The sequence below is a fragment of the Magallana gigas genome, chromosome 10 (genome assembly GCF_963853765.1).
Source record: "Magallana gigas chromosome 10, xbMagGiga1.1, whole genome shotgun sequence".
NCBI classification, from domain to species: domain Eukaryota; kingdom Metazoa; phylum Mollusca; class Bivalvia; order Ostreida; family Ostreidae; genus Magallana; species Magallana gigas.
In genome coordinates, this window is record NC_088862.1 from 16,162,028 (window position 1) to 16,177,951 (window position 15,924).

At 36.8% G+C, this 15,924-nt stretch overlaps 1 protein-coding gene across 5 annotated transcripts in view; it reads right to left on the reverse strand.

Annotated features, from left to right (window-relative positions):
* Window positions 1-11,274: 11,274 nt before the first annotated feature.
* LOC105320551 (uncharacterized) overlaps window positions 11,275-15,924 on the reverse strand; it is a 30,797-nt gene continuing 26,147 nt past the window's right edge. For 3 of the 5 annotated variants that reach the window (XM_066073034.1, XM_066073035.1, XM_066073033.1), the window contains 2 exons: window positions 15,811-15,890; window positions 11,280-12,616 (listed from right to left, as the gene is read on the reverse strand). In XM_066073034.1, coding sequence (XP_065929106.1) covers window positions 11,846-12,616; window positions 15,811-15,890 — 851 coding nt within the window. In that variant the 3' untranslated portion in view covers window positions 11,280-11,845. Of the gene's footprint in view, window positions 12,617-15,810; window positions 15,891-15,924 lie in introns of all 5 variants that reach the window. The other 2 variants (XM_066073036.1, XM_066073037.1) reach the window with 2 other exon arrangements.

Genomic DNA, 15,924 nt, shown 5'->3' on the forward strand with positions numbered 1-15,924 from the left:
TCCATTAATACAAGACATGACACAGACAGAATTTAGCATTTTTGAAACAATGACCTAGAACTTCCTCAATTGACCTTGGGTCAAGGTCATGACACACCCTTTGGTCATACGCAATATTTGTGTGAAGTTAGAACATTCAATGCTTCTCAATAAGAAAGATATGGACTGGACACGAATTTTGCACTTTTTCTGTCAGTGACCTTGACTTTGCCCTAATGACCTTATGTCAAGGTCATGACACACCCTCAGGTCATAAGCAATATTTGTGTGAAGAAAGAACTTCCAATGTTTCTCCATAAGAAATATATGGACCAGACCCGAATTTTGCATTTTTTTTGCCAGTGACCTTGACCTTGCCCAAATGACCTTATGTCAAGGTCATGACACACCCTCAGGTCATAAGCAATCTTTGTGTGAAGTAAGAACTTCCAATGTTTCTCCATAAGAAAGATATAGACCGGACACAAATTTTGCATTTTTCTGCCAGTGACCTTGACCGAATGACCTTGGGTCAAGGTCATGACACATCTTCAGGTCATAAGCAATCTTTGTGTGAAGTAAGAACTTCCAATGTTTCTCCATAAGAAAGACATGGACCGGACATGAATTTTGCATTTTTTCTGCCAGTGACCTTGACCCTGCCCGAATGACCTTGGGTCAAGGTCATGACACACCCTTAGGTCATAAACAATCTTTGTGTGAAGTAACAACTTCCAATGTTTCTCCATAAGAAAGATATGGTGCACTCTGCTACAAAATGTAGTGCATTGCAACTGCAAAGTGAAAGTAGAATAACTAGTACCACTACTTAGCATTTAGAAATGATATACAACAGGCAGAAATGTATTTTTATTAAGGAATACCCCTCTCAGTATTGGAAGTACACTATAGAGGATAAAAAATTCAACATTGACTGTTATTTGAAATATATATGATATACGTTATATAGACATAAGGTGACCTGTGGTCCCCCTAAGGATATATAAGTTAAATGTAACACAAAATCCTCCTCATAAAAAAATATCAAAGTACTTCACCCTCTTACTCTGTATACGTAGGTGTAGCCTGTAGAAAGAAGTAGTTTTGCCCCCCCCCCCCCCCCCCCAGCCACCCACCCATAGACTTTTTACTGATTCTTTAATATAATGGTAAAATGATTTGATGATAAATTACATTAGATGACATCTGGTTTCCGTAATGGATGCATGCCAAAAACAGTTTTGTATAAAAAAAAATATCTGACATTTTCGAGCCCGTTAGTGATGAGAACTGTGTGATATTTTTTTTCCATACAGAGCTGTTTTCGGCATACATCGTACTAAAAACACTGCTATTGAATTTTATTGTTGAATTACCTGAGACAGTCTGATTTTGAAGGATATCAGTACTGTAACCACGAGTAACGGTCTTATTTTAAGAAGCTCACTAATATCGGACTGTACATGTAAAATTTTAGACTGCTGGAACAAAGGAATGACATTAAATTAACAACAAAGGCAACCTTATAAACTTAATGCTCTAGCTAACATCTGGTCTCTTTATTGTCATTACGGAGTAGGTGTTCCCCTATCTACAGGTGTTGCATGAGGGTTGGAGTTCACCACTCCCCCCCCCCTCCCCCCTTCCCCCCCCCCCCCCCCCCCCCGCTCTACCTACCACTTCCCTGGACTGGATTTTCACTCATCAAATTAAAAAAAAATATTTAAATTGCTAAAATAAACATAGTAAATACGGACCTTTTGTGAATTGCATCTAAGAAATAAATGAAGACGAGCAAATCGTCACCCCTTTACCCCCCCCCCCCCCCCCAACTTCCTTTGACGACAAAAAATAAGGAATAAATGTGATCGAAATGTGTACCGTTTTTGCTTGTTTATAAGATCAAATCTGAACTTTTGTGTTCAGTAGATTAGAGTATAATTTTTCACACACCACATTTTTAACCTGTTGTCTCCTTATAAGTTATGCAATCTCTGGTCTCCCCAATGATGTACAATATATGGCGAACTCTGGTTTACGTATTTATTATCATCTTTATGTGACACATGTTCCCTCTAACAATTATGTTCTTCCTAATAAACAATATAAATATAGTGCATGTTTTCGTCTTGTAAAATGACATAAGATAACCTCTGGTATCCGTATTGATTTTCAAAATATAACATTGATTTAGAAGCTAAGGTGACCTCTGGTCTCCTAATAGACATTGGTTTCTTTACAGTGGATGAATTCTGCATGGCAATTCTCCATCTTGTAAAAGAAGGTGGCATCTGGTCTTTGTATTAATGAACAATTTACTACAATAATTTAGGTCTAAAGGTGACCTCTCATCTCCTTATTGATAATTCATAAAATTTTATCCCTAGTCTCTCTACCGTGGATTACTTTGGTCTCTCTACAGTGGATTACTTTGTTATCTCCACCTTCTAAAATGAAATAAGATGACCTCTGATCTCCTTCTTAATTAACAAAATTATTACGACACATATCCAAGACCTAAAACGAACTCTGGTTTACCTACAATAGATGATATTTTATGATTCTTCATCTTGTAAAATAACATTAACGGATCTCTTATCACCGTATTGATTTACAGAATTAATAATTATACTACATCAATTTCGATCATAAGGTGACCTGTGGTCTCCTTTTGGATAGTCCACTTAAGGTGACCCTTGGGTCCCCTACAGTAGATGACTTTTTTGAATCTCCATCTTGTAAAATGACATTAAGTGACCTCTGGTCTTCGTTATTAGTTAACAAATATATAACGACATAGATCGATTACCAAAGGTGACCTTTGGTTTTCCTACAGTGGATGGCTTGTTGGGAATCTCTATCTTTTAAAATGACATTATCTGACCTCTGGTTAACGTATTGATCTTTGAATTAAATCTAAACCTTTTTGAAACTAAGGTGACCTCTAAATTCCTTTTAGATATTCCTCTAATAATGACCACTCGGTTTCTCTACAGTAAATGACTTCAGGTAAATGTCGATCTTGGAAAAGAAGGTGACATCTGGTGTTCGTATTTATCAACAAACTATAACATTGATTTAGGACATATCGAGACCTATCATCTTGAAATTCCATTCAAGCTGACCCATGATCTAACAAATGGATGACATCTAGTGAGTATACATCTTGTTTAATGACATTTGGGGACCTCTGGTATCCTATTGATAAACAAAATTATTGCTAGATTAATGTAGGACATAATTGGACCTCAGGGCTCCTCATGGATATTTTACTTAATGTTAAATACTAAATGTGACCTCTGCTCTCCCTACAGTTAATGACTTATTTGAATCTACATCTTGTAAAATGACATTAGGTGACCCCTGATTTCCGTTATTAATGGACAAAATTATAACGACAGACATCGATTTCCAAAGGTGACCTTTAGTGGATGGCTTCTAGGGATATCCATCTTGTTATGACATTAGCTGACCGTTTCTATATTAAAATTATTTTATTGATGAAGGACCTGAGGTGACCTCTGGTCTCCTTGTGCATGTGACCCCTGATCTTCCTACCATGGCTGAATACCTATCATGTAAATGACATAAGGTGACCTCTGGTCTCCCTATAGATAAGGAAAATAATCATTTAATTGATAGGGGACATGAACTGACCTCTGGTCTCCTTATGGGTGTTTTTGTAAATGACATACGTTGACATCTGGACTTCATGTCATTTAAAGAAAATTAAAACTACATTGTCTTTAGACCCAGGTTGACGTCTGGTAGCCTTTTAGATATTCACTTAGGGTAATCCCTGGTCTTCCCACTGTGGATGGTTTTGGTAAATCTTTACCTTGTATATTGATATTTTGATAAAACTCAGGTCTCCATATTGAATCAAAGAATTGCAATGTCAATCTAAAACTATTGGTGACTTCTGGTCCCCTTATCGATTTTTTACTTAAGGTGACCCCTGGTCACCCTACCGTGAATAACCTTAATGAATCTCCTCTTTTAAAATGATCTGAGGTAACACCAGGTAGTCAAAGAATGGATGAAGACTGATTAATCTCCATCTGCAAAATGCATCAGCCCACTTCCAGTTTCCGTATATATTGATTTACAAAATCATCACGACATTTGCGTAGGAAATACATGTAAAGAGGTGACTTCTCTTTCTCTCATGATATTTCACTTAAGGTGACCCCTGGGTACCCTACAGTGGATGACCGGTCCCTCTCCATCGGGTAAAATGACATAAGGTTCACATAATCATAACGTCATTTATGTGGGAAATACATTAAGGAGGTGACCTCTCTTTCTCTCATGATATTTCTGTTAAGGTGACCTCTGGTCACCCTACTGTGGAAGACCGGTAACTCCCCATAGTGTAAAATGACATAAGGTGACCCCTGGTCACCCTACTGTGGAAGACCGGGAACTCTCCATGGTGCAAAATGACATGAGGTGACCCGTGGACATCCTTCAGTGGATGACTAATGACTCACCATCCTGTAAAGTGATATAAGGTGACCTCTGGTCACCCAAGAGTATATGACCGGTGACTCTCACCTTATGTCATATAACATGATGGAGAGTCACCAGTAATCCACAGTAGGATGCTCACAGGTCACCTTATATCATTTTGGAGAGTCACCGGCCATCCTCTGTAGGGTGACCAGGGGTCCCCGTATGTCATTTTACACAATGGAATGTCACCGGCCATCCACTGTAGGGTGACCAGGGGTCACCTTTTATCATTTTACACGATGGAGAGTCACCGGTAATCTACTGTAGGGTGACCAGGGTTTCCCGTATATCATTTTACACAATGGAGGGTCACTGGTCATCTGTAGGATGACCAGGGGTCACCCTATGTCATATTACACTATGGAGAATCATCGGTCATCCACTGTAGGATGACCATGGCATCCACTGTAGGATGACCAGGGGTCACCTTATGTCATTTTACACTTTGGAGAGTGATCGATCATCCTCTTTAGGGTGACCAGGGGTCACCTTATATCATTTAAAACGATGGAGAGTCACTGGTCATCCACTGCAGAGTTACCAGGGATCCCGTATGTTATTTAACACGGTTGAGAGTCACCAATCATCCACTGTAGGGTGACCAGGGGTCACCTTATGTCATTTTACACAATAAAGAGTCACCGGTCATCCTCTGTAGGATGACCAGGAGTAACCCTATATCATTTTACACGATGGAGAGTCACCGTTCATCCTTTGTAAGGTGACTAGGGGTCCCCGCATGTCATTTTACATGATGGAGAGTCACCGGTCTTTCACTGTAGGATGACCAGGAGTGACCTTATATTATTTTACACAATGGAGAGTCATCGGTTACCCTCTGCAGGGTGGCATGGAGTCACTTTATGTCATTTTACACTTTGGAGAGTCACCGGCCGTCCACTGCAGGGTGACCAGGGGTATCCGTATGTCATTTAACACGATGAATAGTCACCGGTCATCCACTTCAGGGTGACCAGAGGTCACCTTCTGTCATTTTACACGATAGAGAGACACTGGTCATCCACCAGGGGTCACCTTTTATCATTTTACACGATGGAGAGTCACCGGTAATCTACTGTAGGGTGACCAGGGTTTCCCGTATATCATTTTACACAATGGAGGGTCACTGGTCATCTGTAGGATGACCAGGGGTCACCCTATGTCATATTACACTATGGAGAATCATCGGTCATCCACTGTAGGATGACCATGGCATCCACTGTAGGATGACCAGGGGTCACCTTATGTCATTTTACACTTTGGAGAGTGATCGATCATCCTCTTTAGGGTGACCAGGGGTCACCTTATATCATTTAAAACGATGGAGAGTCACTGGTCATCCACTGCAGAGTTACCAGGGATCCCGTATGTTATTTAACACGGTTGAGAGTCACCAATCATCCACTGTAGGGTGACCAGGGGTCACCTTATGTCATTTTACACAATAAAGAGTCACCGGTCATCCTCTGTAGGATGACCAGGAGTAACCCTATATCATTTTACACGATGGAGAGTCACCGTTCATCCTTTGTAAGGTGACTAGGGGTCCCCGCATGTCATTTTACATGATGGAGAGTCACCGGTCTTTCACTGTAGGATGACCAGGAGTGACCTTATATTATTTTACACAATGGAGAGTCATCGGTTACCCTCTGCAGGGTGGCATGGAGTCACTTTATGTCATTTTACACTTTGGAGAGTCACCGGCCGTCCACTGCAGGGTGACCAGGGGTATCCGTATGTCATTTAACACGATGAATAGTCACCGGTCATCCACTTCAGGGTGACCAGAGGTCACCTTCTGTCATTTTACACGATAGAGAGACACTGGTCATCCACTGTAGGTTAAACAGCGGTCACCTTATGTCATTTTACGCCATGGAGAGTCATCGGTTATCCTCTTGAGGATGATCGGTGACTCTCCATTGCGTAAAATGACATACGGGGACCCCAGGTCACCCTACAGTGGTTGACCGAGGACTCTCCATTGTGTAAAATGATATAAGGTGACCTGTGGGCACCCTGCAGTGGATTACTGGTGACTCTCCATCCTGTAATGTGACATAAGGTGACCCGAGATCTCCGTATTGATATAAAGAATTAATACAACAGTGATAACATAAACTTAGGTTACCTCTGGTCCCCCTAGGCATATTTCATTTATTCATTGTGTAAAATGACATACGGGGACCCAAGGTCACCCTACAGTGGTTGACCGGTGAGTGACTCTGCATTGTGTAAAATGATATAAGGTGACCTGTGGGCACCCTGCAGTGGATTACTAGTGACTCTCCATCCTGTTATATGACATACGATGACCCGAGATCTCCGTATTGATAAAAAGAATTAATACAACAGTGATAAAAAAACTTAGGTTACCCCTGGTCCCCCTAGGCATATCTCATTTATTCATTGTGTAAAATGACATACGGGACCCCAGGTCACCCTACAGTGGTTGACCGGTGACTCTCCATTGTGTAAATTGATATAAGGTGACCTGTGGGCACCCTGCAGTGGAAAACTGGTGACTCTCCATCCTGTTATATGACATAAGGTGACCCGAGATCTCCGTATTGATATAAAGAATTAATACAACAGTGATAAAAAAAACTTAGGTTACTTCTGGTCCCCCTGGGCATATTTCATTTATTCATTATGTAAAATGACATACAGGGACCCTAGGTCACCCTACAGTGGTTGACCGGTGACTCTCCATTGTGTAAAATGATGTAAGGTGACCTGTGGGCACCCTGCAGTGGATTACTGGTGACTCTCCATCCTGTTATATGACATAAGGTGACCCGAGATCTCCGTATTGATATAAAGAATTAATACAACAGTGATAAAAAAAAACTTAGGTTACTTCTGGTCCCCCTAGGCATATTTCATTTATTCATTGTGTAAAATGACATACGAGGACCCAAGGTCACCCTACAGTGGTTGACCGGTGACTCTGCATTGTGTAAAATGATATAAGGTGACCTGTGGGCACCCTGCAGTGGATAACTGGTGACTCTCCATCCTGTTATATGACATAAGTTGACCCGAGATCTCCGTATTGATATAAAGAATTAATACAACAGTGATAAAAAAAAAAACTTAGGTTACCTCTGGTCCCCCTAGGCATATTTCATTTATTCATTGTGTAAAATGACATACAGGGACCCCAGGTCACCCTACAGTGGTTGACCGGTGACTCTCCATTGTGTAAAATGATATAAGGTGACCTGTGGGCACCCTGCAGTGGATAACTGGTGACTCTCCATCCTGTTATATGACATAAGGTGACCCGAGATCTCCGTATTGATATAAAGAATTAATACAACAGTATTAAAAAAAAGTAAGGTTACCCCCCCCCCCCCGAGGCATATTTCAATTAAACGGGCATGGTCACGATTTTGGTCAAATTCTATTTTTCTATTTTTTCTATTTTCATTTTTTAGAAATGCTTTAGACATGCATTTCCAATGTTCAAATGAAATTTGAGAGTCATTCGTGGAGTAAGATAAGCAAGATACAGAGCTGAGAATTCTTTGTAATGTACACAACGCTCGTGCCCTGTTTTTGTTTACATAGGTTCAATATACGAGTAAAAAAATTGTAAACCTGATTTGTCTATTTTTTAATTTATTTTAAACAGTTTCTAACGTTTAACACATTCATTTGAGGTCTAAAATTGGAATTTTCACTTTAACATTTAAAATATAAACAAACGCTTTGTTTACTTTGCAAAGAAGTTCAAGCTCTGTAACTTGTTCACAATCCAACAAATTACACTCAAATTTCGGTTGCTTATTAAGAATGCCTTACTGAAGCATTGTAAATATTAAAATAGGAAAGGTGATTTTTGACCAAAATCGTGACCATGCCAATATAAGGTAACCTCTGGCTTTGGTAAATCTTCACCTTGTATATTAAAATATTTTTATTAAATCTGGTCTCAATATTGACTCAAAGAATTACAACATCAATCTAAAACCATTGGTGACGTCACTTATTCTTTTTTTTTTAACCTAATGTGATCTATGGTTATCCTACAGTGAATAACCTTAGTGAATCTCCATCTTGTAAAATAATCTGAAGTAACACCAGGAAGTCAATGAATGGATGAAGACTGATTAATCTCCAATTTGCAATATGCATCAAATGACCGGTGACTCTCCATACTATAAAATGACATAAGGTGACCTCTGGTCTCCCTAAAGATAAAAATTATTACTCCATTGATTTCAGACCCACGTTGACCTCTAGTCTCCTTGTGAATGTAATTTGATATTTAGCCTTCTTACAGTGATTGACTTTTGGTGAATATCCATCTTCAAAACTACATTAAGGTGACCTTTGGTCTCTCTATAGATTCACAAATCATTACTTCATTGATCTCGGACCTAAGATGGCCTCTGGTGTAATTTTGAATAGTTTACTTAAAGTGACCCATACTCTTTAGACTAACAACAATATTTTATTGGTTAAAGACCTAAGGTTACCTCTGGTCTCCTAATGGATATTCCATTTAAGAGGACCCCTTGTCTTCCTACAGTGGCTGAATTATATTGAAGCTCTCCACCTTGTAAAATCTTGTAAAATGACATAAGATGAACTCCGATCTCGCTATAGGTGAACAACATTTTTAATTGATTGATTTAATACCAAAGGTGACCTCTAGGCTCCTTACAGTGGCTGACTTCTGGTGAACCTCCATCTTCAAAAATGACAAAATGTGATCCCTGGTCTTCTTATAAATTATTAAAATTATAACAACATTGACAACGGACCTATAGTGACCTCTGGTCTTCCTTTGGATAATCTATTTAAAGTGACCCCTGGATTCTCTACAGTGGATGCCTTTTGGTGCAGCATCTTTTACACATTTTTTTAAAGATAGAGTTTGGTGGTGAACGTTAAAGCATCGGGTCTACCTTAAATTTTAGAAATTATGTTTTAAGCTATAAACTTTATCTTTTTGTAGAATTTTATTATAAAGGAGATCAATATAATATAAAAATGGTCACGACCATCGAACCTCCTTAATATGTGACCTCCGGTCTCCCTAAAGATTAACCAAAAAATATTACTTCAGTGATCTAGGACAAAAGATGAACTCTGGTGTCATTATGAATGGTTCACTTTAGATTAACAAAATTATTTAATTGGTTAGCTAAGGTAACCTCTGTTCTCTTTATTGGTGTTCAAAGTAAGGTGACCACTAGTCTCCATACAGTTGCTTCTGGTGAATTAATCTCTATCTTCAAAAATGCATAAAGGTCAGACCTCTGGCCTTTTTTTTTGGATATTTCACTTCATGTGATCAATGGTATCCCTATATAGATTAATAAGGTTATCATTTCATTAATTTAGGACCTTGGGTGACGTTGGGTCTCCTAATTGAAGTTCCACCTAAGGTTAAGGTAGTCTTTTACAGTGGCAAACTTTTACTGATTATCCATCTTCAAAAATGGCATTAGGTGAACTCTTCCAATATATTACCAAAATTATAACAACACTTGATTCAGGACCTAAGGTGTTCTCTATTGATATCGTTTTTATAATGATCCCTTGTTTCTCTACAGTGAATGGCTTCTGGTGAATCTGTATCCTTAAAAATCTATAAATCTCTAGGCACGTAGCATCGTTTTTGAAAGGGGGGGGCAGAGTCATCCAAAAAAATCTTAAAACTCTTGACAAGCAAAAAAAAAAGTTCCCCAAAGTCTTCAAAATCCTAATCCGTGGGGGACTGGGGGGGGGGGGGGGGGGGCAGCGCCCCCCCCCCCCGATGATACGTGCCTGGACCTCTAATTTCCCTATAGATTAATAGAATTCATAGGTCCTAATATAATATGACCTCTAGGCATATTATAAATATTTCACTTAAAGTGACACCTGCTCTATTAATTACCAAATTATTTTTTCTTTCTTCATATTTAGGACCTAAGGTAACCTCTAGTCTCATACGAACATTCCACTTAATTTAACCCCCGGTCTCTCTAAAATGACTGACTTCCAGTAAATATTAATCTTGTAAATTGTCATAAGATGACCGGATGACATCTCCCCATTGATATTACACATTAGGTGACCCCTGGTCCCTACAGTGGATCACTTCTGACGAATCTCATATTGTAACTTTTGTTTCCGTATTGATTAACAAAATGATTACGACATTGTTTTAGGACGTAAGGTGACCTGTGGTCTCCCTATGGATATAGAAAAAAAGAAAGTAGATTTACATTCTTATCTTCACTTGTAAAAGAGTTCCATAAGTGCTCATTAATACACTCATTTTGGAGAACTATTTTCGGGTGACCCAAGGTCCTAGTTGAGCGTACGTTTTATCCTTCTGCGATGGACGGACAAGGTGATTCCTATATACCCCCCAAACTTTGTTCGGGGGGTATAATTAACTGCTATACCTATAAATATTGTTAGGTTAAGGTATAAATTCAATATCTACCAGATTATAAGACTATAAACTGCCTTTGGGCGTCTTAGGATTTATAAACTGTGGAAACATAACGGACTTGTCGCAAACAGAGGAAATATTTGGACTTCTTTTTTCTTTATTTCTCTCCAATTAAAAATATTTTGGCATCACAAATTATGTTTAATAGAAAGAAAAATTTATTATTTTTTCTTATTCTGATGTACGCGATATTAGGACAGTCATATTCATAGCATATGCGCAAATTTCTGCACAGAGGTGTGAAGTCTTGAATTGGGTCCGTCGTCTTTAAATGAATACAAAATTGTTGAAAATTTTAAATTTTATCAAAGCAATTCGATTAACATGATGCAGAATTGCAAGAGCAACCTACATAATACATATTAAGTAATCATTATGAGAGCACAATTAGTGATACTTATATAAATAGCCATAGCAGACACTATTAAATGTCAAAACATAGGAAATGTCTTTAAAGTAAGTTGTAATACATGGGATTTTCTAAAAGACAGATGAAATATAGAGAAATATGTTAATAACTGTAGATATAAAGCAAGGAAACAAATTTAATACAATTTTCCATTATTTATTTCAAATATTTTCATATATCAAGAAAGCAAACAATAAATGTACAGGATTATGTAATACGGATTATTTCATAAATCTCAACTACAAAATAATTTTTTATCACTTTATAGTTTAATTTTTCACTGATGTTTATGTACATAAATACTCTCCACTGATATGAAAGTAATAAAGAATATCTTATTTTACATTATTATTACATCATTAAAATTCTTATTGCATATATCATTACTAATATCATTATTGTTATTATTTTTTTATCACCTATCAGTTGGATCCCCATTATAGTACTATTAATATTATCAATTATATTATGAATTCTTTTCATCAAATATCAGTTTTATCCCCATTATTATTATTATTATTGAAACTATTATTGTTATTATCATCATTATCATTATTTTCAATATAATTCTGATAATAATAATGATAAAGATAATTATCATTATTTTCAATATGACTATTTACAATTGCAAACGAAACTCTGGATAGAAGCCATAAAATAATTTCGAATTCATTATTAGCATTTATGACATCGTATTCATTATTTTTTAGCACTCTAAAAGCATTAATACCTAATGAAGTTAAATAAGCAAACAAGTTTACAGAATGAATTATTATAGGACCCTTAACAGGATAATGCTCTCGAAAACCGGTTACTTCAAAAAATGTTTTATCCCCAGTTTTTATGTAACTAATGAGAGATTCACAGTAAAAACCATCTTCCGATGTCAAACTATAGTTTAGATATGGACAAGATAAAACTTCAAACAACCTACGCACCATTTCTTTTTTCTGATTATTACTAACGGGGGAATTCAAACATTCAATCTCTAAACCATTTTGAAAATCAAATAAAGAATTGCTTCCATTTGCACAACTAACATTAATGATTTTACAAATTATCTTCAAACTGTAGGTTTTAGCTAAATGTACAATGTCAAAACTATCTGCCAGTGGCCAGATGTCCAAAAACATAAAATAATGGGAATAATTACAAAAAAGACTTCTCCTACGCACTCTGCAAACAGTTCCAAAGGCCACCTGTCCATTTTGCCACAACTCTGTAAGATGCTCTCTGTCTCTGCACCGAATGAACTAATATAAAAAAAAAATGTTAGATTAAATCAAAGGCCGGAACGGCCACAAAGGCGTCGAACTGACAATTTCTTTTATATAGATTTATAAAATGATATCAATGATTTGAATTTTTGTACCAACAGTCGTATATTAAATAATATATATTAGAATAAAACAAGAGGCCCAGGGCCACATTGCTCACCTGAGCCTTAACTCTGATCAAATTAGCATTACAGTATCAAAATCAAAATATCTTTACAACTAAGTACAGTAGATTTTGCTAAAAAAAAAATTGAAAATCTGCCAATTTTTATCCACCTCTTTTTTTGGTAAATATCAAGCCCCTTTTGTTGTTGTACCTCTAAGAAGATTTTTCTCTAATCCTATATACCTCCCCCCTCCCATTTTGTGGCCCCACTTTTCTCTAGGGAATCATGGTTTCATTAAACTTAAATCTGCATAACCTGAGGTTTCAAACAAAGTACTGAGTTTTGGACTGAAACTTTCCCAGAATATTTTTAAAAATTTTCTCTATATATTCCTATGTAAAAATTCAACCCGCCATTGTGGCCCCGCACTACCTCCAGGGACTATGATTTTGCAAACTTGAATTTATACACTACCGAGGGTGCCTCTACACAAGTTTCAGCTTTTCTGGCCAAATAGTTTTTAAAAAGAAGATTTTAAAAGATTTTCTCTATATATTCCTATATAAAAATTCATCCCCCATTGTGGCCTCACTGTACCCCGGGACTATGATTTAAACAAACTTGAATCCATACGACCTGGGGATGCTTCCACTCAAATTTGGGCTTTCCTGGCCTAATAGTTTTCAGAAAAAGCTTTTTAAAGATTTTCTCTCTATATAAAAATGTATCCCCCATTGTGGCCCCGCCCTACCCCCAGGGACCATGATTTGAACAAACTTGAATCTACACTATCTAAGGATGCTTACACGCCAATTTGAGCTTTCCTAGCCTAATACCGGTAGTTTAAAAAAAAAAAATTTTAAGATTTTCTCTCAATATTCCTGTATAAAAATTCATACCCAAATTGTGGCCCCACCCTACCCCTGGACCATGATTTGAACAAACTTGAATCTACATTATCTGAGGATGCTTCCAGTCACATTTGAGCTTTTCTGGCCTAATAGTTTTTAGAAAAAGATTTTTAAAGATTTTCTCTTTATACATGTATTACTATATAAAAATCCATTCCCCCATTGTGGCACCGCCATACCCTTGGGGACAATGATTTGAACAAACGTGAATCTTTACTACTTGAGGATGCTTCCACTCATATTTGAGCTTTCCTGGCCTAATATTTTTTTAGAAGAAGATTTTTAAAGATATTCTCTATATATTCCTATGTAAAAATCCATTCCCTCATTGTTGCCCCGCCATACCCCCAGGGACTATGATTTGAACAAACTTGAATCTACACTACCTGAAGATGCTTTCATTTTAATTTTATATTTTCTGGCCCAATAGTTTTTGAGAAGAAGATTTTTTAAAGATTTTCTCTATATATTCCTATGTAAACTTTATCCCCCTATTGTGGCCCCTCCCTACCCCCAGGGACTATGATTTGAACAAACTTGAATCTACACTACCTGAGGATGCTTTCATTTTAATTTGAGCTTATATGGCCTAACATTTTTTGAGAAGAAGATTTTATAGATTTTCTCTATATATTCCTATGTAAAACTTGATCCCCCTGTTGTGGCCCAACCCTACCCCCGGGGACCATGATTTGAACAAACTTGAATCTACACAACCTGAGGATGCTTCCATTTTAATTTGAGCTTTTCTGGCCAAAATAGTTTTTGAGAAGAAGATTTTTAAAGATTTTCTCTATATATTCCTATGTAAAACTTGATCCCCCTATTGTGGCCCCACCCTACCCCCGGGGACCATGATTTGAACAAACTTGAATCTATACTACCTGAGGATGCTACCACAAAAGTTTAAGCTTTTCTGGCCAAATAGTTTTTGTGAAGAAGATTTGTGCTTTGTGCCAAATTTGGTTGAAATCTGCCCAGTGGTTCTTGAGAAGATGTAAATGTGAAAATTTTACGACGATGCCAATGATGCCAACAACAACAGACAATAAACAAATTTTGATCAGAAAAGCTCACTTGAGCCTTTGGCTCAGGTGAGCTAAAAACAAAACAAATTCAGAGAGTTTAATATACTGACAACTTAGATGGTGAAAAGATCAATATCTGAGATATATATAATTTCTATGTGTGCTGTAGAAATTAACCTTTGTATAATTTTTTTTTGCTCTTTGACGTTATGTTTAAATTTTTTACATTTTGTTGTTACTATGAGGTAAATTCATCTTATTTTCTGTTCTTAATGATAAAATCAAAGTACTGAAGTACTTACGGGAGTTGATTTAATCGATTATCATTAATTTATTTTAAAATCAACTTATTTTGCATGGCAATTAGTTTCTAGTCTCTATTTGAATTACGCACTTATTATTATATGAATTTTAGACTTTTCCTACAAGAATTTCGAGAAACCCCATATGAATTAGTTGTGTAATATCTAAAGATAGATTTCAAACTATGAATAAGTAATCGAAGCAATTCTGAAAATTGTATGGATCCAAGCACTATTGATATCGAACTCTAGTCTCGTTCAACCATACGCTCGGCTGTCTCCGTTAATCTCCGACAAGCAAGAATCCTCTCTGCTTGTTGGAGATTTACGGACACAGCCGAGCGTTTGGTTGAACGAGGTTATATTAAACTCTGGCATAGGAATACATGAGACTATAAAAATATCTTAGTTGTTCGTACATGTATTTTATAAAATCTGACTATTTTCAAAGTGTTTATTGATTAGTTGCCTTGAAAAACAATGCTTCAGCATACATTACATCAAATTTTTCTATTATTTTCAAAAACTAAGTATTGTCAGCGGTGATAATTTGTGCTTAGATCCAAACACTGTATCACTTTCGGTTTGCCAGAGTAACTGCATAGGAGAGTTGATTAAAATCAAATTAAAAATGCATCATGAGGAATTAAATAATAGGCTAGCTACGGAATTTATTCTCGGATAAAGCATAAACTTTCCAAACCAGTTTATTTTGTATAAACTCTGTTAGTAGCCATTAAATTCATTCCTATAGTAAATACATATGTATATACCCAATAAAATATTTAAAGTATTGTGAAAGTATATTTATAACAACTTTACCTCTTGCTTAGGAGTTTTATCTTCAACACTTGTATTGATAGGACAACTTTCACTGATGCTTTCGTTCAGCAGTTCGGTGACTGAAATGATATTTTAAAATTCATTGGTACATAA